Source organism: Tachypleus tridentatus, chromosome 4 (assembly GCF_004210375.1).
Source record: "Tachypleus tridentatus isolate NWPU-2018 chromosome 4, ASM421037v1, whole genome shotgun sequence".
NCBI classification, from domain to species: Eukaryota; Metazoa; Arthropoda; class Merostomata; order Xiphosura; family Limulidae; genus Tachypleus; species Tachypleus tridentatus.
In genome coordinates, this window is record NC_134828.1 from 78,841,706 (window position 1) to 78,867,475 (window position 25,770).

At 32.8% G+C, this 25,770-nt stretch overlaps 2 protein-coding genes across 10 annotated transcripts in view; one reads left to right on the plus strand and one right to left on the minus strand.

Moving 5' to 3' along the window:
• The window catches only part of LOC143249510 (aryl hydrocarbon receptor nuclear translocator homolog), a 138,428-nt gene extending 133,639 nt beyond the window's left edge, over nt 1-4,789 (plus strand). For 7 of the 9 annotated variants that reach the window (XM_076499480.1, XM_076499482.1, XM_076499486.1 and 4 more), the window contains one exon: nt 512-4,789. In XM_076499480.1, coding sequence (XP_076355595.1) covers nt 512-708 — 197 coding nt within the window. In that variant the 3' untranslated portion in view covers nt 709-4,789. The remainder of the gene's footprint in view (nt 1-511) is intronic. The other 2 variants (XM_076499484.1, XM_076499479.1) reach the window with 1 other exon arrangement.
• A 2,446-nt stretch (nt 4,790-7,235) lies between these two features.
• LOC143249513 (adenylate kinase isoenzyme 6-like) lies at nt 7,236-25,037 on the minus strand. Its single transcript, XM_076499495.1, has 4 exons — nt 24,899-25,037; nt 21,994-22,145; nt 21,216-21,361; nt 7,236-19,979 (listed from the first exon to the last, which is right to left on the minus strand). Exons 1-4 carry the CDS (start codon nt 24,939-24,941, stop codon nt 19,784-19,786), a joined length of 537 nt encoding a protein of 178 aa, XP_076355610.1. The 5' UTR covers nt 24,942-25,037; the 3' UTR covers nt 7,236-19,783.
• Nucleotides 25,038-25,770: the final 733 nt, after the last annotated feature.

Genomic DNA, 25,770 nt, shown 5'->3' on the forward strand with positions numbered 1-25,770 from the left:
ACATATTCTAGACAAATATGATATCTGCTGAATTTTTTAAAAACTGGTTGAAAAATTCTTGAGTTAATATTGTTTCAGTTTTTTGAAATTTCATTTGTTTTTTTAGTTGTAGTGTTTGTTTTTTAAAAGTCTTACATCAAAACCACTATATCTTTGTGTTATTATTAAGACTAATTTGATGTTTGATATATTTTACTGAAAGGGTGACAGAAACAAAAAGTAACTCAACAAAACTGCACATTAGTCAAATAAGCCATTTCTCACATAAAATTAACAAATAAATGTAAATCCACTTACTACCAAGATAACCAACATGAATCATGTATACCTTTCTTCATTTTAAAACATGGAAAGAGTAATCTAATTATTACTTTTAATTAATTATTATAAAAACCAGACTAACATGTACCCATGTTAGCAAAAAATGCAAGTTAATGCATAAATTCAGAATACATAATGTACCCATATCAATTATCAGTGTTAAATATTTTTGTTTTTTAATCCTATAAAGCAGGAATGTGGACTCAATGGCAAGGAAGTGCAGCATCTGAAACACCAGTTTCTTCTGCTGCAGGGAGCCACCCACCAGGGCCAGGTAGTGGCAGTGGAGCACCACAACAAGAACTGAGTGATATGCTTCAAATGCTTGATCAGTCAGGAACAACATCCTTTGAAGATCTTTCCATGTTCAATACGTTTTCAGAGTGATGTTTATGTTTCATCTCTGTCCATGATGCACTTACGTTTTTAACTTGTTTGCTTGTACTTACTGTTGTTGTTGTCTTTAGCCAGTAAGAAACCAGCTTAATGTTTGTTTCAGTATGTATGATATCATGATGTACATAGTTCATCAGTTTTTAGAAACAATTTTATAAACTTCTGTAAAGAAGTGTGTATCATGTCTCATTGTTTTTTTGTTTAGCAGCTGAAATTTATTAGTCTTCTGTTATTGTTTTTGCAGTTCAAAAAATGTTAGAATAAGAATCCGGTGAAAATCTGTTTTTATGTGAAATGTAATCAAACTTAAAAATCTAACCTTATAGTATTATAGTTATAGTATTATAACTCCAAAATTACTTACCATAGGGAACCACACCTATTGACATGAATCACTAGTTTCAGTGTTTCAATTTCTTTGTCATATATATATATATATATATACACACACACACACACACAAACCTTTAAATAGTGCCATCACACTTGAAAATAACAGTCTTGATGGAAATTTACTTATGTATAACATGGAGAAAAGTAATACTGACTGCTAAGACTTTTTTTCTGATATAAATACATTCACACACACATGAATGAGGTTCAACATTATGCTTAAATAGTTATGAGCAAGTAATTTTAATTTCTCTTTGGCTCATTAGAATATTCTAAATTCCTTGATATCAACAAATATCATAGTTTTATAATTTAATATTAAAAATGCTGCTGTATTTCCAAGGAGATCTTGAATACCATTTCAGATTATGATGTATTTAAGAGTTAAATATTTTGGTGATTTCACTGGTTGAGGTTTCTGATGAAATAAAAATAAAGATAAGCACAATAGTTCCAACAACCTAGTTAACCTACTTATTAAGACATAAATACTGTCAAGTTAACTGTAATTTAATATTCCATTCAATACTACCTTCCACTCACAAGAGGCATATTTCCTTCTCCTGCCAAGCAGGCAGCTTCAGTTAGGTATATTTGCTACTGGCATGACTCTCACAGTGTACCTCCCAACACATCTCCTTTATCTGGATCATCCTTTCCCACCAAAGACCTCAGCAGTTGATGAGGATAACTCCCCCTTTTCACTCATTTCCCTTCTTCTGTTTCTTATCTTTTCATCCATCATCATAATCCAAAGACTTCTATGCCAGGCGTGTGCCAGTTGTTGTTTTATTGCCCATACAGTTTCTTTTAGCTCTCATTCCCATCTGTTTATTGTATGGAATCCCTCTTCCTCTCAAGATTTTGCTTCCTTTACCCTTACCAGTTGGGTTTGTCATTTAATCCAGCTGGCTTATTCCTTTTATATTACTTTATGTTACTTCCCATCAAATCTGCCACCTCACCTTTTCCCTTGCTTCTATCTTGATTGGCCTTTGGAGGAAGTTCTACAGTCAAGCATGTGGACCACCTCTCAGACATTCATCTCCAATTATCTTAATTATATCACGTTTTCTGCATCCTTGAGATATTGCCTACCACTTATGGCTATATTTCAGACTTCAGTGCAGCTATGACACTGAGCAAGTCATTATTAACACTTTCTTTTCTTTCAGAGGCTCTTGCTAACAAATTTAACCTGTGGCAAGTGGTGCCTGACCAAGTATTCTTTCTACACAAATCCTTGCGGTGCAACTGCACCATGTTAATTTTTGCACTCCTTCCATTGCACCACATGCTCACCTTTGAAATGGGGTGTTTCACAAGATCATGGAAAGCCAATAACCATAAGATATATGCTTTATAAATAGATCCATCTCATCTGTAGATGGCATTGGTAAAGCATATGGGGATAACTGACCATTCCTGCCATGCCTTGCTTGAAAAATTGGTATGGTCTGCTTTCGAAACAGTGTTTTGAGATCACTCATTCCACTATCTTGGGTGTAGTAGTACCTCCAAACTTTCTGATGCTTTTTTTTTTCTCATTTCTTCCATTCGACTATGGGATTCTTTACCACTTAATCGTTCCATGCCACTGGAGTGTTTGACCATGGAGGCATCCAGCTGGATGAGTTCCACACTGATGGCTATAACCATTCAGTTCAGAATAGAGCAGTAGTGTTTTGCCTGTGTAGAAAGTACACCAAAGTCTGGATTTAATAGCACATATAGAGTAAGATGTCTTAGTGCAGTTCTTTGATTGGGTGTCTTCATCTTACCCTCACAGATGTTAGTGCCCTGCAGGCTGGTTTTAAATATCAAATGAACCAATCAACATGATCCATCACAAGGGTTTGGGCCTGTCTATCTTCCTTATGAGTCATGGAGTGTATAGTGGGTTGTTTCTGTCTCTATCTTGAGCATCCCCTCATTTTCTCTTGCAGTGGTTATATTATTGACCTTTGGATGCTTCAGATTAGTCTCATGGTTGCAGGGGTTGATTGCATGTTGTGGCCCTCCCTTTGATACTGGTTGACCCATTCCCAGATCATTGGCTTAATGCCACTCCTGAAGCTAGTCATTTTCTCAAATATCCTTGTTTTTCTGGCTCGAGGTGAAGACAGTATGATCCTTATCCTACCCTTGCATCAATGTTGATACCCAGTGAGTAAGTTTGGGTTGTAGGTGACCAACCAAGCCATTCTACATCATGGAACACATCCTCCCCTCCAATGGAATTTAGTTATTGTCTGATTGGAAGCACTTTCCTGACTTATCCTTTTCCATTCAGATATGCTTCATTCCTTTTCTGCCATGTGTATTAATCTGTGTTCATGATGAAGAGATACCTGGTTCAGAAATGGTGCAGTACCCCTCCTCATATCATCTGATATGTTTCATCTACAGAGGTATCTTTTGGATGCTTTCAGGGGGTATGCCTGTTCTTATCTAGCCTCAGTCTCTCCTTTTCAGTGTTGGATTTTAGCTCCACACAATCTTCTGGTGCTCATGTCTTCTGTTAAACTTCAAAGTAATGATTTGGTAGTGATACACAGAGGGAGTCACATGATGGTGGTGCTCTGCTATTGGAAGAGAGATGGCATTTATTTGTACAACAGACCTGTTGGACTCAAAATTCCAACAGGGGGATGCAGAAGACTTGTGACATGCATTAAAAAAAAAGTACTCATATAGAGGAAAAGCTAATCTTGTGAGAAGGAAGTACATATTAGAAATACATTTTCAGTAAAGGAAAATTACAACTTTTATTCACAGGCATCTCAAATGCTGACTTTCTTAGTTTATAATTAGTTTGTTTTTTTTAAAGCAAGGGATGAAGTGCCATCAATAATTATTTTAAATGATATAACTGATTGCTTGCTGTAGGGTTTTCACAGGTCATAAAAACTCTGGAAAGTTAGTCATTGAATTTTGTGAAAAATATTTTAGTACTGAGACCTCTGGAAAAATTAATGGTTGTTATCATTACTTTCTTGGAAAGCCTTTGACAATGTCATCCCATCACTTCCTCCATTTTTATCAATGACAAGCCTTACTATTGTTTTTATCTCAGTTTCATCAAGAACAGTCTCCAAAACACGTAACTTGTAAACGAGAAATAGGTTGACACAACAGCAATGAGTATTAACAAACATAGAACTACGTACCCTTGTCAACAAGTAAATATATCTCAAATGGCTTGATGGAATGATATCATTAGTTTAAAATAAGATCAACACTTGGTTGGCAGATTGTCTAAAATAACAACATTGATAAAGAACATGGAAGTGCCAGAAGTTCCCTAATTACATCTTCATAATAAACATTTAAACTTAACTGACATGCATGAAATGGTCAGATATTTCCCATTAAAGTAGCCTGTAAACTTGCACCTGATTAGGTCATCTATGATTCATACACTGATCAACCTGGGCTGGAATATTTTGAGCTTCATTACTAAATACTTCTGATCTTATGAAACAATTAGAACTGTAAATATAGTATCTTAATGTATGTTATTAATATAATTTTCTCTGTTTTTTGTTTCTTTTTTTCAAAACTAAAATAAAATTTTTAAAAAACTGGCTCATTATTTTGTCTTTGTATCCTATGATACAAGAGATAGTGCCCCTGACAATAAAATTATTTAGAACAATTATTGTTTTAATTATTATTCAACATGGGTATTTGTTATTCTTTGATAGATTGTTTAGGCAGAATATTCAGGATGAGTAAACTGTAATGGACAGCAACTGTCTATTGTAAACACACAAGTGTGGAGGATGATGTTTCAAAAATCTTCAGTCTTTCATCATCAGGACCTGAAGAAAATGGATGGGAGACTTTTGAAACAATGTCCTATATACTTCTGTTTTAACAACAAGCAGGTGCCATCCACTCCAGTTTACTCATCGTAGAAGAAAACTTAATGTGTTGACTTACAAGGAATCCAATTATTTGAAAAATTTTGTAAGGGGGAATTGTAGGAGTAAAGTCAAAAACACATCTGAAAGTGAGGGAATCCATTGTTAGTGTATGCAACAATACAAGTGATCTTTAATAGTATAAACACGATTTTATTGTTGTAAAACATTATTTTTTGACTATTATACTAATGTCTTATGACAAGTACAATTGTAGCATGCTTTTCCAGCTTCTAGAAGGCATTCAAACAATGATGGTATAAAGATTAATACTTGCTTTGCTGACATAGTAATAGGTAATGATGTATGCAGTTGATTGGCTGCTAAACATACATCTTTACTTTGTCAACAAAGCAAAGACTCATATTTATACTGTTTACACGCTTCTTGTGTGTAAACAAAACCAAATATTTATTGAATATATTATTTCAACTATCCAACAGTACAAAAAAAAAACAATCTTTAGCAAAAGATGCAAAGCACATCACTTGTTATGAAACTTTTAAGTCTGGAAAAGTTTAAGCATACTTGGAGGACTGTAAATATTTAAAAATGTGAAGTATTTTGTTCTGTAATGAAAACTTACTTTAACTGCTTGCTCTCTCTTTAAGTGTTTTTACAATAGTTCAGACATTAGTCAAAGTACACCAGGGAAATACAAAATTAATTTCAACATAGCCAGTTTTATCATGTGCAAAAGTATGCATGAAGAAAAAGGAGGAAACCATCAACAGTTTTTTTTACTTGTATTTCACTATGTTTGTTATTGCTAGAAATTTTCAACAGCTGTTTATACATTGTGTTTATAAAATAGAATAAAATGTTATTTAATTTTGGTGGAACACGTTCTGTTCAATTCATTAAATTAGGTCCTGGAAAACTATGATTTCTTTTTTTCATTAGCTTGTGCAAACCATGTTATTGGTACTCGTGCTTGAGAGAGATTTTGTTGACACTATTTTTATATTAAAAAATAAAAGTCATTCATGTCATTTTTATTACAATTTACAGTAAGATTAGTTTTTAGTACAGGTACTTGGAGATTTCAATCACTTGCGTACACAAGTTTACATTGTAGATGCATATTACAATTGTACTTGTCATAAGATATCAGTATAATAGTCAAAATCTAATGTCTTACAACAAGTATAATCACATTTATATTGTTACTGAGATCACTCTCATATTGTTGCATACACTAACAATGGATTCACTCTTGAAATAATATGCACTTGATAATGATCACACAAGTGATTGATATGTCATTTACCTGTTCCAAAAACTAGTCTTACTGTAAAAGTTGCAAATTATTATGGAATATACCTCATCGTTAAGTAAACACAAAACAATACTATTAATTAGGTCATTGTTAGTCAAAAACTTAACTGAATTGTATGGAATTGTATATATATATGATACAATCTTTCCTTAAGAGTATACTTACAAATAACCTGTTTGAATCCATTTTGTTATTAGACATTAAAAATACTACGTGCATTAACAAAATATACAACTTCACATTAAATTATCATTGTAGTCAAACAACATTTAAAACTATAATGAGTAAAGTGGCAAAACTATAATTTTTAACTTGTGCCATATGCATTGTGCTTCAAATTTGGGATTAAAAAGTACTTTATTGTAATTTATCAATTTTGTAAACTAATCAACTCTGTATTATGTACTTTATTAAAGCAGCTTAAATTTTGACTTCTAAAAGAGAGAATTTAATAGTGCAATGATGAAAGTTGAAAAGTTTAAGAAAATTAACATTTGGGACATTTTATACTGTTAAAAAATGTATGATTAAAAAGAACCCACTTGTATTCTTACAGAAAAATGAAAAGGACGATTTTTTTATAGTATATATGCAGAATATGTACACAACAATAAATTTAAAAATTCACATTTTTTATGTTCTAGACTGAAACGAATCTACTTTATTGCAGATGTGTAGTAATGATATCAGTAGAGTTATACATACACATCCGTGTGTGTAATTTTGTGGGTGATTTGATAGTGAAATGTTACCTATCTTGAATGTGAAAACTGCTGTACTGAAACTAGTAGATACTTTTCAGAAAGCATTTTTAATGCAGGTATTTTATGCTGAACAATTTCATAGAAAATCAGTTACATTCTATATACATACACACGCACATTCAGGATATTTGTATGTAATGTACTTCAAGTATAATGTTTTTAGTTGTGTCTTTGAAATAAGAAATGCTTTATTTTCTGAGAAAAGCATTCAATAAACTGCTTTCAACTTTCTTATTGCCATAAGTTATTTTTAATTTACAGTACAAGACGGTGGATCTTATGGCATTTTAGCATTATGTTGCATTTGGTATTTCCATAAAATACAATTACACCAATTTTGAAAAAAAAACACCATATTAAGGTGGCCTTTATTTGTTGAGGTTTGATTTACAACACACTGACACCTCATTTTGTTTCAAAATACATATAATTCACACAAAATGTTATTCATATTGAATAATGTTTAGGAATTTCAAGATAGTTGAAATTTTACCTTCTAACTCATGCTATGTCTATGTGTTCTATTTTATAATGTTTCAGAATATCCAAAATGTTCCAAAGTTAATTTCTAGCCTTGGAGAGACCTCAGCTTTTGCTGTAAGAGTGGAGTTGTTGATCGTATAAAAGCACTTTATTCTGACACAACAAGAAGCAACACTAATCACAGAAATCAAGCACATGTGCTGACATAACAAAGATTAAACAAGAATGTTCTATATTTGGCATGCCTGCATTATATCTCAGAATTTGCCCTTATATGTTTTCAAAGACATTATAAAGCTTTTTTCTGGTTAAGATATTGCAATTTTCAATCAGTTTCAGAAATATTAGGAATATATGAACCAGTCCATTTTTAACACTGCAACTAACCAGGGCAAAGTAGCAGAAGCTATAGGTGAATTTAAGAACAATGTAATTGAATTTACTACAAATCAACTTCCAGTCATCCATCCTATATGATAGTTGAGAGCTTCTTGAACAAATCATGGCCTTTCTTAGTGACATCTCTCCTCATGAGTGCATATAACACTTGGAACACTGCATCATTGATGGCCAAGACATTATATGCCTCCAAGATCCAGATATTTATTGGATAGTGTAATATCAATAGCCATCAGAAAAAAAAAACTTTAATATCTGCATCTTCATTATCCAAATCTATCTTGGAATATGGCTCACTGCTTCTGATGCCATTTGCACTCTTTTCAATAATCTTAACTTCCTACAGTGTCTTGTTAAGTATAAGAAGGTGAATTCTGCTCTTTCAAAATCTTATTGTTGGAGCCTACTTTACCCACCCAAATTGAAAAATATTCAGTCTGACTATCTAATGAATGAATATTTCTGTAGAATTCTAATCCATACTATAAGTGTTGCTACCAGTTTGGCTACCAACTTAGATTTCATACCTTTAAATTGTACACTCAATCCTTTTTTGGCTGCACCTTTCTTTCATACTTAAGGAGTTTTTAATTAGATAAATATGCACTGGTGCCTTGGTTATCCATGCTGATCTGGGGGGAAAACATTGCAAATAACAAAAACTGTAGATAATCAAGGCACTAGTGTATCTCACTGTTAGCCTAGTATTTAATTTAAATACAAATTTTCAATATATTTAAGTTACTCATTTTAAATTTTAATATTTTTGTTACTTAATCATAGGCATACGTAGCTCCTAAATTTGGCACTTTTACTGCTATAGACATGGAAGTGGATTCGTCTGTGAAATAAGCAAACAACCTATGCATATCCATGCCTGGGTATTATAATGAAAAAGCTTTTGTTAAAATAAACTAAAAATATCAATTTTTTGTAGGGAAAAGGACAATGTTTAAATGGGCATATCCCAACACAACCCAAACATGTATCTGTGATTAAAGGGCACTTGCTGTGCAGCATAGAATGCTGGAAACAACTGAAGTTAGGAATAAAATCTTTAAATGTTAATGTGAATTTTGTGTGTGTTCTTACTAGGTATTTTAATCACAAATATTTTGTGTTTCTGTCTCAGCAACTAAAAACAAAAAAAAACAAGACTAGATTTGTACCAGCTAATTTTTTATTTGAACACACTCCAGATCCTGCATGTGAAAACACTGGATATTATGCAACAAGATTAATTTCTGAGCAACAATTTCTCCAAAACACAAATTATTGCCAACATTTGTAATGGCACAATTATTTTGTGGAAAATAAAAACTGTGAATAATCAAGATACTAGTATAGCTACCCCCACTCCTCAGTACAAACAATAGGAAAGTTAGGCACAACTGGCTCCTGTTTGCTGTTTTTTTTTATAGTTTTTTTTGGGGGAGGTGAAGCTGGCTCTTAGATCTGAAAATATTTGTCAAAGCCTGTGTTAAAGGTTTGATGGATACCTGTGTTACCTCAGTGATAAACTCATTATTTTGGTATTCTGAACTGTGTCCACAGATACAAAATGATAAATGGTAAAAGTGCTAAATGAATAGGAAACATGGATAATCCTCCAAAGTGCATCCACCTAAATATCAGGAGGTTTGAGGGCATATCAACTGAAGACTTTTACATAGAAGACAACAAATTTCATCTGGATTTCTGGATTAAGGCCCCAAGGTATTGGAATTCAGAGACAACTTCAGGGAGACACTACAGATAGTCTCTTGAATGTGGTAAGTGACAATTCTGAATGGAATATATACCTAACTGAGGATTGTAATGTTATTAAAACAAAGAAAGAACAGAAAAAAATTATTTTTCAAGTTATACAAGAACACAGAAGATGCTTTTCTAACAACAGAAATTAAATAATGCATAAGCAATAAACCACACCAAAATCATATAATTATACTAGTGCACATGCAATAAAATAATAATGTGCTTGAAATAAATCATTTATAATACATAAATATATTTTACATCGCATTATACATATGATATCAGGCCACTACTACAGTCTAAAACTTAGCCTCCAGAATGGATAAAGACTGACATTTAATGTTTTTTTTTGTACATTGGAACAATATTAGATGGAAGCTTTGGAATACAGCAGTGAGTACCAGTTTAGTATCTAATGTTCAAATGACAAGCAAGGTACATGGTTGATGATAAAATGAGAACATTTCCCATAGCAAGTATAAATGTGAACATTCTGCACCACATGAGAGGCCTTTAAACCATGTGTATGAAGGCACCCATCTAAAATTGGCAGTAGAAGTTTGGAGGAACCTGACAGAAAAACAGACTTATGAAGCATTTGCAATCACCATAAGTGCTTAAGAAAAGCAAGTAAGACATCAAGCCCCCACCGATTTTGAAAGATGACATCTTGAATGTAGGTCTACTGGAACTGAAGGAAGCACAGAAGGAAGGACTTTTACTGCAGAAATTATAGAACAGTGCCCAAGAGAAAGTAACTCACAGAATAGATTAAACTTACTTTACATTATTAGTATTATTCTTTCTTAAAAATCTCTCTATACATATTGGTTTGATTTCCTATATATTGAGCTACATTATTATTTTTGCTGTTATTTAATTTTATCTTTGTAGAAATTAGTTAACAATTCTTATAATTATTATAAACTTTACACAACCCTTTGACAGAAAACTAAATCTGATACAACTCTAGGTTATGATTGGCAAGTTCTCAAAGCCAACTAATACTGAACATCTGGTTTACATAACATCAACATTTGAGCCTATATATTTTATCACTCTCATTAAACATAACCCTTTATTCTCCTGAAGAAGAATAGTAAACTATTCAAAAGCACTTGAGTTTTGGGTCTCATTTTTAAAATATTATAACTGTGAGCAAACTATTTAACTTAAATTCAAACCATTTTTACATGGAGATTTCTGGAAGCTGAACCTCATAACAAAGTTTGACTTCAAACTAAAGAGATATTAATAGTTCCAGAGGATAACATTTGAGTTAGTAAATTCAATAGTGACATTCAACCATATGATGTTGATTGGTTGATTTAGTGTTTTATGACACAAAGCAGCTAGGCTATCTGTGCCAAACATCCAGTAAAAAGTTAAAATTAAAGTAAATATAATAAAATTAATAAAATGAAATTATGGAAAAAAAGTTTAAAAAATATAAATAACATAAAACCAATGTTTACATCTAGTCTACAACATTAAAAGAAAAACTACAGTAATACAACTGTAAAGGACTTTCTGTGGCATAACTGTAATTATCATAACTCACTAGGAAGACAAACAGGAAAGTACAAAAACCACCTTTAGTCATCTGAAGTTGGCCTTTTCAGTCCTGGTTCTGAGTTATTTAACATTATGGGCATTTTCACAAAGTAGTAAAAGTTTTAAAAGACTTGTAGCAAAATTTTAATAACTCACCAAGATGAATAATGGGTAGTTCAAACAGCAGCATTAGTCACGTGAAGATGGCCTTTTCAGTCTTGGTTTCCAGCTATTTGATGTTATGACCATTTTATGATTTCAAATTGAAATAGATTGACTGATTCTTAAAAGGGAATCACATTAAGAAAGGTCTAATGTATAAATTAAAAACTTAAATGGCATTAAAAAGATTAATGGCCTTTAAAAAACTAAAAACATTACCAAGGTGGACAGTGTCACCATCACCAATACACTAACGTTATGGACAAACCTTGAGACAGAACATGTTTAAAATGTTGCCGTCCTTAACAGTCATAATGATAGCAAGAAAGTAAAATGTGACTTATTGTGACCTGAGTGTTACACAGACTACACACTGGTGCATTAATACCAGATAAAAGAAAACAATGAGTTAAAAAACTGTGACCAATGCATAGTCTAGTTAGAACAACTTCCTCTTTCCTGTCCTTACGGAAGCAAGACGGCCAAAGTCCAATATAGGAATTTATTTGGAAAAGCTTGTTTTTGCATTGCTCACTCCAAGTCAACTGCCAGCTGGCATGGAGCCAAACCTTAAATACAGTAGTGATAGTGCCAGAGCAGATAGATTTAGCTGTGGTGTTGGCAAGCTCGTTCCTGCAAATACTAATGTGGCCCAGTATCCAGAGCAACTAGATAGAAGTAGATGTTAAAAAAAATGGGCCAGTCGTTTTGAATAGTGGTGAGAACACATAAAGCGATTCCAGGGCCATTAGAGAACTAAGCAAATCAGTATAAATAGCAGAGTTTGAATACTGCTTAGCTTCTATGTGATCCAGGGCAAGAGAAATGGTGTATAGTTCAGCAGTGAACACAAAAGCTGTAGAAGGGATTCTGTGCACAACCACCAAACCACAACAAACCATAGCAAAGCCCATACAGTCATCTGATTTTGAACCATCTGTATAAATAGGAATGGAAGGATGGTTTGAAAGATGTTCAGCAAATAACAGACAGTATTTCCAATCAGGGGTGTCTGCTTTTCTCAGATGACTTAAAGATAAGTCACATTTGGAGACTGTAAGAAGCCATGGTGGGATGGGCTGACCAGTGGATACAGCAACGTTATTCAAGAACAGACCCAATTCATCCAACTACACCTGGATACGAAGGCCAAAAGGAGCAATGGCAGATCGTCTGTTCTGTAAAAGGTATGGCCCACAGAGGAAGGAAAACACAACCCCACGTGGGATGCTTTAGTAGGGAATGAAGTTTCAAAGTATATAGTAAAGACAGTTGCAAACAGAAGAGGTGCAAAGAAGGTTCATGAGGCTCTATGTATAAGCTCCGAACTGGGGAAGTGCATAAAGCCCCAGAGCAGAGCCAAAATCCTTGATGATGAATGGGGTCCAGCATCTTTGAGGCCAAGGGTCTGGAAGAGCCATAGACCAGTGATCCATAGTCAAGTTTTGATTGAATAAGAGCATACATCTTTAGCATAGAACATCAATCCACTCCCAAAGTGGTGGGAAGGAGAACACGGAAATGTTCAGTGCTCTTGTACATTTGACCAGTAGCTACTTGATGTGTGGTATAAAGGTCAGCTTACTGTCAAAGATAAGCCCAAAGAACTTTGTCTCAGGAACCATAGGCAGCACAACTTCACTGATAAGGAGTTCAAGATCAGGATGAATACCCTGTTGGCAGCAAAAGTGCATACAAACGGTTTCAGAGAGAGAGAAGTTAAAGTCGTTTGCTGTGATCCACTTCAATAAACAATTGATGACAGTCTGTTGTTGTCACTCAATATACATCATGTTCGATAACTGACACAAGATGTGAAAGTCGTCGACTTACAGCCCACTTCCAACAGTGCAAGGGAGTTGTTCAGTGATGGCATTAATCTTTATACTGAAAAGTTGACACTCAAAACACAGCCCTGAGGGACTCCAAGTTCATGTAGAAAACAACTGGAAAGTGTTGAACCCACATGAACTTGGTATCCCATCCATTAAAAATTTTTTAATTAAAATTGACAGATGGCCATGTAACCCATATATATGGAGGTCTCACAAAATGCCATACCTCCATGTTATATCATAATCCTTTTCAATGTCAAAGAATATTGGTACAAGATGTTGTCATTTGAGAAAGGCTTCTCTGATTGACATGTCAAGTTGAATCAGGTGGTCCATGGTGGAGCGCTTTCATAGGAACCAACACTGGGTGAGCGAGAGGACATTTGATTCAAAGAACCAAACAAAACAAGCATTAACCATCCTCTCTAAGATCTTACAGAGACAGCTTGTCAAAGCAATTGGACAGTAGTTTGAAGAAATCTTGTGATCCTCCCCAGGCTTAGAGAAAGATAAGACAATAGCCTGGTACTAGGCATCAGAAAAACATTCTCCTGCCAGATTTGGTTAAAAACAATCAGAAGAATAGCAAGAGAAGCAGAAGATAGATGGCACAGCATTACATAGTGTACATCATCAGGTCCAACTGATGTACTGCCAGAATGATGAAGGCCCAGTTTGAGTTCAACCAGTGTAAAGGAATGATTATAGTCATAGAGACAATCAGCTCAAAAGGAAAGAGGTATTCGCTCTGCCCGAATCTTCATGGCTAAGAAGGTGAAGAAAAAAGCAGAAGTGCTAGATACCCAGCAAAAGCTTTCACCTACAGTATCGGCAATGCTCCAGGTATCAGTTACTTCTTGTCCATCAGAGAGCAAAATCAAGAGGGGGATAGAATTATATTGCCCACTGACCTTTTGAATCTTGTCTCATATGATTGGAACTGGTGGTAGAAGATAAGCTGGTTGTGAAATTAATCCAAGATTTATCTGGCTTTGACATCTTACCCACCAAGCATGTGCATGGGCCTGTTGGAAAGCAATGCAGTTTGAGAGTGTGGGATATCTACAGAAAATATCCCAGGCCCATTTTTGAGCCTTCCATGTGGGTTGATTGGGCAGGTCTTTTTAGTTGAAAGGAGATACAGTGACTGAGGACATAAACAAATGATTGTTTTGCATCTTAGGGTGGGAAAAGTTGTATCCAAGGAAATGCCTGTACCCAGAACCAAAGAAAGTGAATATTGGAATTTATTGGAATGTATGTCAGGGACAGAGATGGGTTTTGAAGTTGATTCATCAATTTTTTTAACCATGAAGTTCAAAAGACTTTTCATTTGTTTTGAAAACAATTCTTTTGGAGGCACAGGAAGATCTGCCTGCATTCCCACTGTAGTTATGGAACAAAGTGCAGCAGCATACTTCTGATATGAAGTGGTGAATAGCAACTTTTGAGCCTCAGGATAAGTAATGTTATGAATTGTTTTCAAATGCTGCTTCTTTTTCTTCCAACCATTTTAAGGTAAGAACAAAGGTAGGATGGGAGAGAGCCATTGCAACTGATGCAATGAGGGTCCGTTTCACACTCATTAGTATCATGGTCCTTGCCACTGCAACAGGCACATGTCAAGGAACCACGACATGATATCTTTCAGTGACCAAACCACTGAAACTGCAAACATCAGAGAGGGTTTGGAATGTATGGCTGTACCCTGCAATTAATATAACCTGCCTTAATGGTAGCAGGGGACATGGTGATGTAAATGTCAGAACAAAGATACTGGTCAACATCGTAATTCCATCTTTGCGAGTGGAGATATGCCTCACTGCAGAAACTCCTTGAGTCGAGAAACCAGGGAAAATCTCTGACTCAGGGATGTTCTTCAAATCCCTTTCAACAATAACCTCTCGTGATGAATTCAAAATAGCATGAGGTGTAACCACCAAAGGTATATTCCAAATTGGCTTTGAATGTAAGGAGTTCACTGTATATATCACCAGATCAAAGCTTCTTTACTGATTCTGGAGATCCAGCAAGTCCCTTCTGAATGAAAAAGGGAGACATTTGTCCTGAAGGTTTGTCTGAAAGAGAATGTAGTATAAGAAAATGAGGTACAACAGGTGTTACAGATGTTGAATATTGCTGCTCAGAATCTTCAAGACGTTTACCTATGGACTGTTTTTCACTATTTTATTTAAATTTTTATTTGGAGAATCCATAATGAAAAAATATTTCAGTGCCTACTGACCCCACCCACCACGAAGCCTGAAGCCTTACGAGGGGACACACTACAATGTCAAACAAGGACACTGCAGCAACACCAGAGTTTTGTGAGCACTACACCCAAACACCAGCATTAGATACAATGCCCACACCTGTTGAGAATATCCAACACTGGTTGACCCTAGCCCAAGGGGGCCACCCCAAGGCCATCCATCTACAGGAATTCAAGACCAAAGTGACGTGTTAGGGTTGGACCCCTCACCCACCAGGATCCTCTCCTCCCCTTCACAGGTCACCTTGCATGGCAAACACATGGGTGGATGTTTAGATCCCAAAGGAGGTAAACTGAAAGAATAGAACCTTCCGTGGGAGGTCACCTCATCACATACAGGAATCCACACCAAGGGGTCATGATGAGGGAGATGTTGCACAAACCACCAACATTGAGTATTACGGAGATGACATTCTGACCCACAACCAGGTGGAAAAATCACCTGAAGAAACTCAGAGTTTTTGAAGCAGCAGTCCTGTTATTTTGTTGGATAAAAGGGAGGTGACTGACAGATAGCCACAGAAGACACGATGCTACCCACATACAAGATGCACCAGCTCTAACATCCAAGCAAGTCATATTCTTCCTGGGGTTAGCATGATAATAGAGGAAGTTCATCACAAACTATGCTGAAGTCACTGCACCACTGACCGACTTAACCAAGAAAGTCCATTCCCAAAAGGTAAAGTGGGAATTAAAACAATAGATAGGATTCAAGAAGATGAATAACATGTTTGGAAGTTCATGACTCTTCAGAATGCCAAAAAACATTTATTCAGGCATTAAAATTGAAGCAGTACTTCTGAAAGAGCATGTATACATACTATTTCCCATAATGTACATCAATGAAAAGCTGTTGAGTAGCAAGATGAAGTGCTCTGTCATTGAATGTGTTTGAACATTGTACTCATCATCCAGAAATTCTAGAACTACGTCTACATAAAACTCATCATCCAGACTGACCATCAGCCTATTGCAAAGATCCAGAGGATCGTGAGATGGGTGTTGTACCTCTAGAGCTGTCAATCCTACACTGAAGTCATCAATTGAAGCAATTGTTCATAATGGGTTTGCTTAAATAACTGTTTCTGAACCATACACTGCATAATTCAGTTGTATTATTACATTATGTTATTAGAACATTAAGTTTTTCTCATTTTAATTTAGTATTATTGCATTATAGAATATCATAGTGTGTGAAATGTAGTAGGGTCTGATAGTGTATAAATATGCACCTGAAATGTAATTTGAGTTGTTTGTAGATAAATAGATCTAGACTGTGCGATTGTTAGTTTACTTATAAAGTGTGGTGATTTTGAAAGTGAAATCATAATAGACTGTATTGAAACAACTATTTAAAGCTCTTGGTACAAGTGTGATAGCCAATATATATGTAAAAACAGCTCATTTGGGTTGTGAAAATTTTTTTATGTAGAGCCGTTTTTACATATATATTTTTCTCTGCAAGTGGGGTTTCTCGACGTCACTGATTGTGATGGCCAATACTGTAACAAAGTTTTATATACATTTAAGTTGTTTTAAAATAAGTGTACTGTGTACTGTTTATTTACTGTTGACATTTATTGCCTACAAGTCACACCCACCTATGTGAAAATCTGGCAAGGATATTGCCTGTGAAATTTCTCAGTTTCTAGATACTAACAAATATACTATGGCATGCTTGATACTGAATCTCTTTACTAACATTTATTTGGAAGACACAATTAAAATTTGTCTTATTAAACTATTTCCCACTAGTCTAAGTAAGATAATATCAAGTTACAGCCTCACCACTTTAAATAAAAATACGACACAAAAGTGGAACAAAGTACTATGGACAAATTCATTGTTTCCGGTTAAGTAAGAAATGACAGATTTAACAACTGACATAACATTTCATGGAAGTTGATTTACATAAAAATATCCTGAGGAAAGAATCATTTAATTGGCTCAAAAGTCTAATAAAAGGTGATTATCTGTGTCCAACACAAGTTTTAACCTTAATGGTTAAAAATTTGATTTCCTATCCTACCAGTGGTTTACATATGTAGAGATGGATTGAGACAAAAATAGCTGCAGCATCTTATCTATTACTCTATGATTCTTACAAATAACTGCTGAAGTTGAGCAATAGCCTTAATTTGAGTATTTCACAGTTTGTGATACTTCCAATTCCATTAAAACATGTTGCTAAAGTGGGGAACGTGGAACTAGCTAAAGCACATTTTTTTTCTCCCAGCCTAACCAAAAAATGAATGAAGTTTTCACAATACCTTTAGTATAACAGAATAACATTTTAAGAGCACTTGAGAACAGGCTATTAATTAGCATGGTAGGCACATTCAGTTTATTTACTCTATGATGCTAACAAATAAATGCTAAAGTTAACTTATAGCCTTATTACCATTTGAGTGTTTTACAACTTGTATAACAGTCATATTATTGTTCTTCTACCACACATATTTTTGTGGAGAAATAATGAAAACTTCAACTTAGCAGTAAGTTAATTTTATAAGCAAATACTATTTGTTTCATAAAACAAATATACAAGTATACATTTAATAAAAATTTCATTATTGACTGCTAGATGAGAGCACAAATTGTTATATAATGATCACCTCTACTTTTGATTGCACAAACATGTTATCTGTCAAAACAATTTCAGTAAAAAATAAAAAAAAGAATAGTCAAATTAACATTCAAGTTATCAAGGATTTATTCAACTGAGAAATCTGTACATGTTAATGTATAAATTTAAAAATTGTAGTTCCTTAATTATCAAAATGTTACACAGCAGTCTACTTATTTTTAAATTTTCTATGGGGCTGATCTGGCAACTGTATGTAAGGTATCATATTTCATGACTTGGGATATGCATGTCCCCTCTATTAAATCAGCATGGCCCTAGTCTGTGGTGGAGTCAATTGTATGTACATGCTGCAAATTTAGTGAGCTTGGAAGGCAATGGTTCTGTAAATACCCTCTTAATTTTTGTTCAGCACTCTGGAATACTTGACATTCCAACTTCACTGGCTCTCAATATAATCCAAAAATTAGAGAAGTTAACAAAACTGATATGATATTGACCATATATATATAAAACCAGCGAGTTATAAAAAAAAAAAAGTTCACTTATCAACCTATTTCAGTGAAATTGTTAAAAAGGGTGGGGTTGAAACAAGTAATAAAAACAAATTTCCAAACCTAGTAGGATGTAGGGATGGCAATGCCAAAAGGTTCAATAAAAAAGATAGGAATAAATATATAACAAGTATAATATGAAAATAGGAACAAATGTGAGTACTAAACAAACTTTGCTATTCTAAGTACAGAGTTAATAGGTTAGCTAGATATTTTTATCTAATCAGCCACATTTAATCCTTCCCTGTTCTCCCATCCAGAATAACTTTTTAATTTTTATTATCTACAGCTTTTAAAGCTATTATTCAGTTTTTTTCTTTTTGGTTTACACTTTTTGAAGTAAAAACTATTTTACTACTATTTTCATATGTATATCTGATTTTTTTCATTTTCAGATATCTTTTTTGAACTTCTCAACACCGTTAAAAAATTGTAAATTGTTTCATAAAGAAAAAAAGTAATTTTAACCAAATCTTTCTAGTTTGTTGGTTTAGAAACTGGTCTTTGCACTTTACCACAACTCAGATTTCCTGTTTGAACTTTAACACAGAAATAGGTGTTGCTTTTATATGTTTTTTTTCAATTTGGTAAAAGTAAAAAGAAGGATAAATCCCTAGAACACATTTCTTCTAAATTTGAATCATACAATTTTTTTCAAACACAATTATCTACTACACTGAAGCTAAAAATATAAGTTGGAAATTCACAGATAATACAGTACAATGTAAAAACAAATATTCAGATCATTGTATGTCAATGAAGATAGACCTTGATTTGATTTTCTTCAACTACTACTATAACATACAATTTGTAAGAAATGGCTTTCACTTCAAGAACTATACTTAAATTTAAATTCAGAATTACCATTATCAATCCTATGAGACTGCTTAAAATGATGCAGAGCTAAAGTCATATGCTGTTAAGAAATTTTTCATTTATATGCATATTTTCTACAATACAGTTTGGTAATTGAATTGGAAAAATTACAAGTTTTCATTCTCTTATAGAAAAACTGGATATCACCCAAAGTTATTTTATTTAAGTATTATGTTACAGAATTATATATTATACATACAAAATTAAGTCAAAAAAAATATATGCTACCCATGACCATTATGCAATTTCCATTGGTTAATCCATTGGCAAATTTTTTCCACATTATCTTCCATGTCATCAGGAGTGTTACTTGGCAACTCATACACTATCTTGTTGTTATAAGATCCTCTGGCCTCATCAAGAAGAGTTTGGAAGAACTCGCATTGGATGTTTTTTTCAAGCTTCTGTCCTTGATAGCCTCTATAGAAAAATGTATGATGAAAATGTATATTTTTAGCTTTGCATAAAAAAATAAATAAAACCCTACCTTCAAATAAAAAATAAGTTTATACAAAATAAACATTGTTTTTCTTGCTCTTTAAACAAACATGGAAACCCAAATAACTGAACACAGGAAGGTATAAAAAGCTTTCTCCAAATATATAAATGTTTTAGTATTTAATAAAAAATAGTGTTTAGTTTTCATATTTGAATATTTTAAATACTAAACTGAAGATTAATAAACCTTAAATACTTTCATCCAATACTTTTAAATAAGAAATCATTAAAGTAAATTATCATAAAAGACAAAACATTTTTCTACTAAAATATCAAACAAATAATAAATGACCAAAATGCAATATTATGAACCATATCTATGTTGTCTTAAGGTGGACAATATTTACGCTCAATACATTTAGTTGTTTCACAAAAACCTTTACACAAACTTAGTTGTGTCTACTTCAAAACACAAGAACAAATACTGTTAAATACAACATAGTACTTTTCCTAAGTCATATAAAGGTATACTGCAAGAAAATACTTAATTTAGAAGCAGTTCTAGGAAATCTTCATTCTCTTTACCAGGTTTATGTATAGGCTAAAGCACACACTAAATATTTGATTTACTGTTGGTCTTTAAATAGTAATTTTAGGTCACTTTGATCATTGTATTTACCATTTTTAAGCTTTCACTCTTTAAAACTAATATGCAGGTTAAAATCTCACTATTACAATTGAATTTTTTGCATTTGTATTTGTTTTGGAATTTCGCACAAAGCTACTCGAGGGCTATCTGTGTTAGCCATCCCTAATTTAGAAGTGTAAGACTAGAGGGAAGGCAGCTAGTCATCACCACCCACCGCCAACTCTTGGGCTACTCTTTTACCAACGAATAGTGGGATTGACCGTCACATTATAACGCCCCCATGGCTGGGAGGGCGAGCATGTTTGGCACGACTAGGGCGCGAACCTGCAACCCTCAGATTATGAAGCGCACGCCTTAACACGCTAGGCCATGCCAGGCCATTTCAATTGAAAGAACCAAAATTTACTACCATTAAAAGTCCATAAAACATATGAGATTACAAAAAATTACAAAATAATTTGTTAAATATTTTAGTATTAAATGATATTTTAAATCACCTTCAGAATAAAATTAATACATTAAAATTTAATAATAATAATATTTGAATCAACATTAACCAGCTTACTTACTTTGCTACAAGTCTATTATATAATGTTGTACTATTGGTCCTGAGAATAAAAACAATGTCAAACCAATGTTGAGGAAACAAGTCACATCCATGGTAGTCAATGATTTTTCCACCATCTGCTATTTTATCTTCCAGTTCATTAATCATCTAATCAGACAAAATTATTTAGTCATGCTCATTGAATCCCACCTGACAGTCATTAAAAAAGTGTTAAATTTAATATTTACTACAGGAGTTGACTGAATTTATAAATAATTAGTATCTTAACTTTTGTAACTACAAGAAAGTTTAATGAGCTTAAAAATATAAAGAACTAAATATAACTTTTGCTGCAATATATTTTGATGTATAATTCAGAATATTAATGATTTTATACATGTGAAGAATATTTTTTTATCAATAACTACACCTTATCAAATGTTATCAAACAATAACTTATTCAACCATAATCACTTTTTTCTAATAATGGAGCATAGTTATTTATGGATTAACTTACCACATGGAACAGTTTGTAAAATTCCAAAGTTTTCTACACAAGTAGCTAATACATTAATATTAGCAGTAACAATAACAAATATTCAAATGCTAATGGTTATTATAATAAAAATCTGTAACCCAAAGTTACTTCTGAAGTATAATACTTTCATAAAAACATTAAACATCACAAAAAAGAAATTTATCACAATGCCTCATGCATTTCCAAGGCCTACATGTTTATTCAATACTTGAGTGTAGAATTATTATTGGTAATGTTTAAAAACATTAAATATAAAAAATACCTGTTTTTCATCTATGACAGGAGACTGCATGATATCATTTCGTCTATCATACATATGATCAGTTTTTGCTATTTCTCCTACATTCAACCATTCAAAACCTGAAATCTCACTGATTTCAGAACAGAGAGTGGATTTTCCTGTGCCAGGAGTTCCTATAAGACCACATAATTACAATTATCAGGAATTTAAAATTAAAATGTTAGAATACTTCCTTACATATCAGTAACAGGTAGTACAAGGAAGTTGAACCTACTTATATAAATGTTAATTTCACTTATTATCACTATTATAACAAAAAACAGTAATATTTCAATTTTGCAAAACAATTCAGTTTACATGAGTAATGGAATATTTATTACTTGTAGTTCATTAGAAATGCATATAAATTTTGCAAGTAAATCTATACTGAAAACTTTTCAGTCTACTATCATAAACTTGCAATACCAAATGAATGTTGGTGCAGATAGCCTAGTTGCTTTGAACCATAAAATGTGAAACTCACCCACCCAAATAAATGATTGAATCCAATTAAGGTATAGTGTCCATTGAAAAATCCACTTTTGAATATACTGTACGAAATGAAAATAGCATGCAAGAAACCTTATAGTGACATCTTACATAAAGATATTTATAACTGAGAATACTGGGTTTTTACTACTAAGTATGTGAAGAATTTCTGTACATCATTCAGAAATTGCAACATGATTGTGACTTAAGATAAACTTGAAAAACAAACAAGCTAGGAAATTTTATCACCAAAGTAAACCTAATTTTTAAAAATTTAATATCCCACATGGAACAAAGCATCAATAATATATCTCAGGACAGCTGGTATGGATGTTAACATTTTCATTACTAAAGCAGTGAACAACATTTTAACCTATTAATAGTGAAATCTTAATACCCCTATCAGCTGTCCCGAGATATTTTTACTTCAAGTAGATTTCTTGTCATCACAAAAGTGTCAATTTAAATGTATTATTTGCAAGAATATTTTTTTTATAATATCTCAAAATGGCACTTGGTATTTGTCACACGATCTTCTCCATTTGTCTAAACATATGATCCATATATATTATAATTTTTTGAACCTATTGTAATGATGAATCATGCTACCCCTTTCTATGGAGCTAGTATTTAACATATCTTTCCCAAAAAACTTGCTAACACTGAATTTCATTACTGTAAGCTACTAATCCACATTCAGTGAAGTTCTTCACTAATTATTAAATATACATAAAGTAGAACATTTTCCATAATTGTCACTAACCCCCTTGCATTTAATCAATATGTTGGTCTTATAGACACTAGTTAGTAATATGATGACCAGAAATCCCAGTTTGGCCAGTACAGTCTGTTTTATGGAAATGTTTTTCCAGTGTTCTAACATCTTTTGAGGATGTCTGAACATCTCAATTCTCATTTTTTTCAGCAATATAATTTTTTGTTTAATACTTCTAATCACTACTTTAAGCCTTTGATAAAATATTTAGCATACATATTTTTTAGAATTGAGTTGGAAGCTCATTACAAAGTCCAGAATGACTCTCTTCAAAGCCTTCAATGCTTTCCCTGAAGCTAGCTATAAAGCAGGCTCCAGAAAATGGCATCATATTACTACTAGATAACTTACTGAACATTTGATTTAGTATTTGCCAAAAAAAAGTGGTAAGCACTGTTCACATTCAATTCTCGATTTTAAATTAGAGGAAGTATTTATTTAAAGTAACTCAAGGGTGAATATGAATAACTGCTCAGAATTTTACAGAAAACTCATGGCCAATAAAAAGTTAGTTGAAACAATTTAATTATTAGAAAAGTACCAACAGCAACAATGTAAGCAAAAATATTATTTTCACTTGATGATAGTCACTACTTACATAATTATTTGATTACAAGTTTTCTCCCAAAAACAGGCATCCAAGTCTTAATGCCTGAAAATGTCCTCAATTTCATGATTTGAAAATCTGACAACCCAATGACAATACTATAAATAATTTACCCCTAACAAAATAAACTTCTGGTTTGATAATGATTAACATCAAAGCTCCTAAATAATTTCTCTTAATTATCTTGTTACTAATAGGTCATTTATTTGGTTCATTCCAAGAATATTCAGAGGTTGTTTAGATTTGAAAAGTTTAGATATATCCATTTTCTAACAATATAATATTTCCCTGTGAGTTGGACAAAAAGATCAATTAAGTTCTGGCACCAAGTACAAACAAGTATTGTCAGAATTTTTCATTCATATAACAAATCTTCATATAATTAAGTATCCCATAAGAAGACACTAGGATAGTAAAATAATAACATTACTCTAATTATGTTTTTAAGTTTAAACAAAAATAATAGACACCTGCTAACTTGGTGTTTTCGTGTATTTAAAGTAAGAAACATACTAACAAGGTACAAGACTAGACAAACTTCAGAATAAATCTTCTAGGCTCTATGGCATCTAGAGGTATTGTTTTAAAAGTTAATAACTTTTTCTAACATAATTTGAGCCCCACATTTTTCAAAATTGTTACCAAGTTAAATTTTAACATTTAAACCCTAAAACTTTTATTTTACAATTATTAGCATATTGTATTAGTTGAATTTAATCACGTTGTAAGATCGAACACATTACAACACATTACATGTGTAACCCGATTAGTCTAAAAAGGTACATAGGAATAAAAACGTGTGAGATATAAACAGATTGTTCTTTTCTCATACTGTAGTATTATTACATCATCCGCACTATTTCATCCACGTGTCTTAAACATACGGCGCATTCATAAGGGTTCTTAAAAAACATTACTAATGTGGAGAATAAATTAATGTCTATTTACAAGCATATGCACGATAATGAACAACATAACACTACACACAAACCATGTTCAGAAATATTAAACTTTACCTGTTACAAGAATGTTGGGTAATTTTCTGCATATCGACATCATCCAACCTGCATGTGAATATTTAGATTTCTACTAAATGCACATGTGGACGAAGAGATTTAACCACAAGATGGCGTAATTATTTATTATAATACCAATGTAAAAAAAATCACAGTTTTAATTGAACGAAAAAAATATGAGTCTTAATTTATTTCATGATTTACATTGTTAATATTCATATTAAAACACTGAATGTAAGTATCATATTCAATTTTAGTATATTTAGATAAAACTGGGTTAATTTCAAGCAATATACTCCAGGTACCAAAGAGGATTTAGTGAATCTTCTTTGCTGAGAAAAGGTGATGCTTACATTTCTCATATATGAAACACTATATTTCTATGGCAGCCATCATTCTGAAAAATCCCATTTTAAAGACCTCATGTTGTTGCAACCCTTGTTGTCTGTTTTATAGAGAAAAATATCAGCCCAACTGTAAGATGCACGTATGTGAATTCACTAAAAATTCTTTCATGTTAAGAAAGTCATTATATTAATTCAACTTCGGTATGTTACATACCATTTCTTGCATTAATCATTGTTGAGTTTCATCTTTTAAGTATTTTATGTAGTTTAATAAATGTTATAGAAGTTAAATTTTGTGTTTACGTTGTAGCCATTTTGTTTTACCTTTCATTTAGTAAGTGTTGCATAGTTAGAACATTATAAAGTGTTGTTTTTCTCTTACTTATAATGTACTGCAAAATAGGAGAGTGTCATCAAACACATTGATCATTTTGTATTATGTCATCAATATAGTAACTTATTAGAATGTGAATTGTACACGTACTACTTAAAGGGGGATAGAGTATTGATAAGCATTTCATTTAC

Coding starts and splice junctions, on each gene's coding strand:
- LOC143249513 (XM_076499495.1), bottom strand. CDS start 24,941: ATGATGTCGATATGCAGAAAATTACCCAACATTCTTGTAACAG. Junction 22,146..24,898: donor ACCCAACATTCTTGTAACAG/GTAAAGTTTAAT, acceptor GTGGTCTTATAG/GAACTCCTGGCACAGGAAAA. Junction 19,980..21,215: donor TATAATAGACTTGTAGCAAA/GTAAGTAAGCTG, acceptor ATTTTTCTATAG/AGGCTATCAAGGACAGAAGC.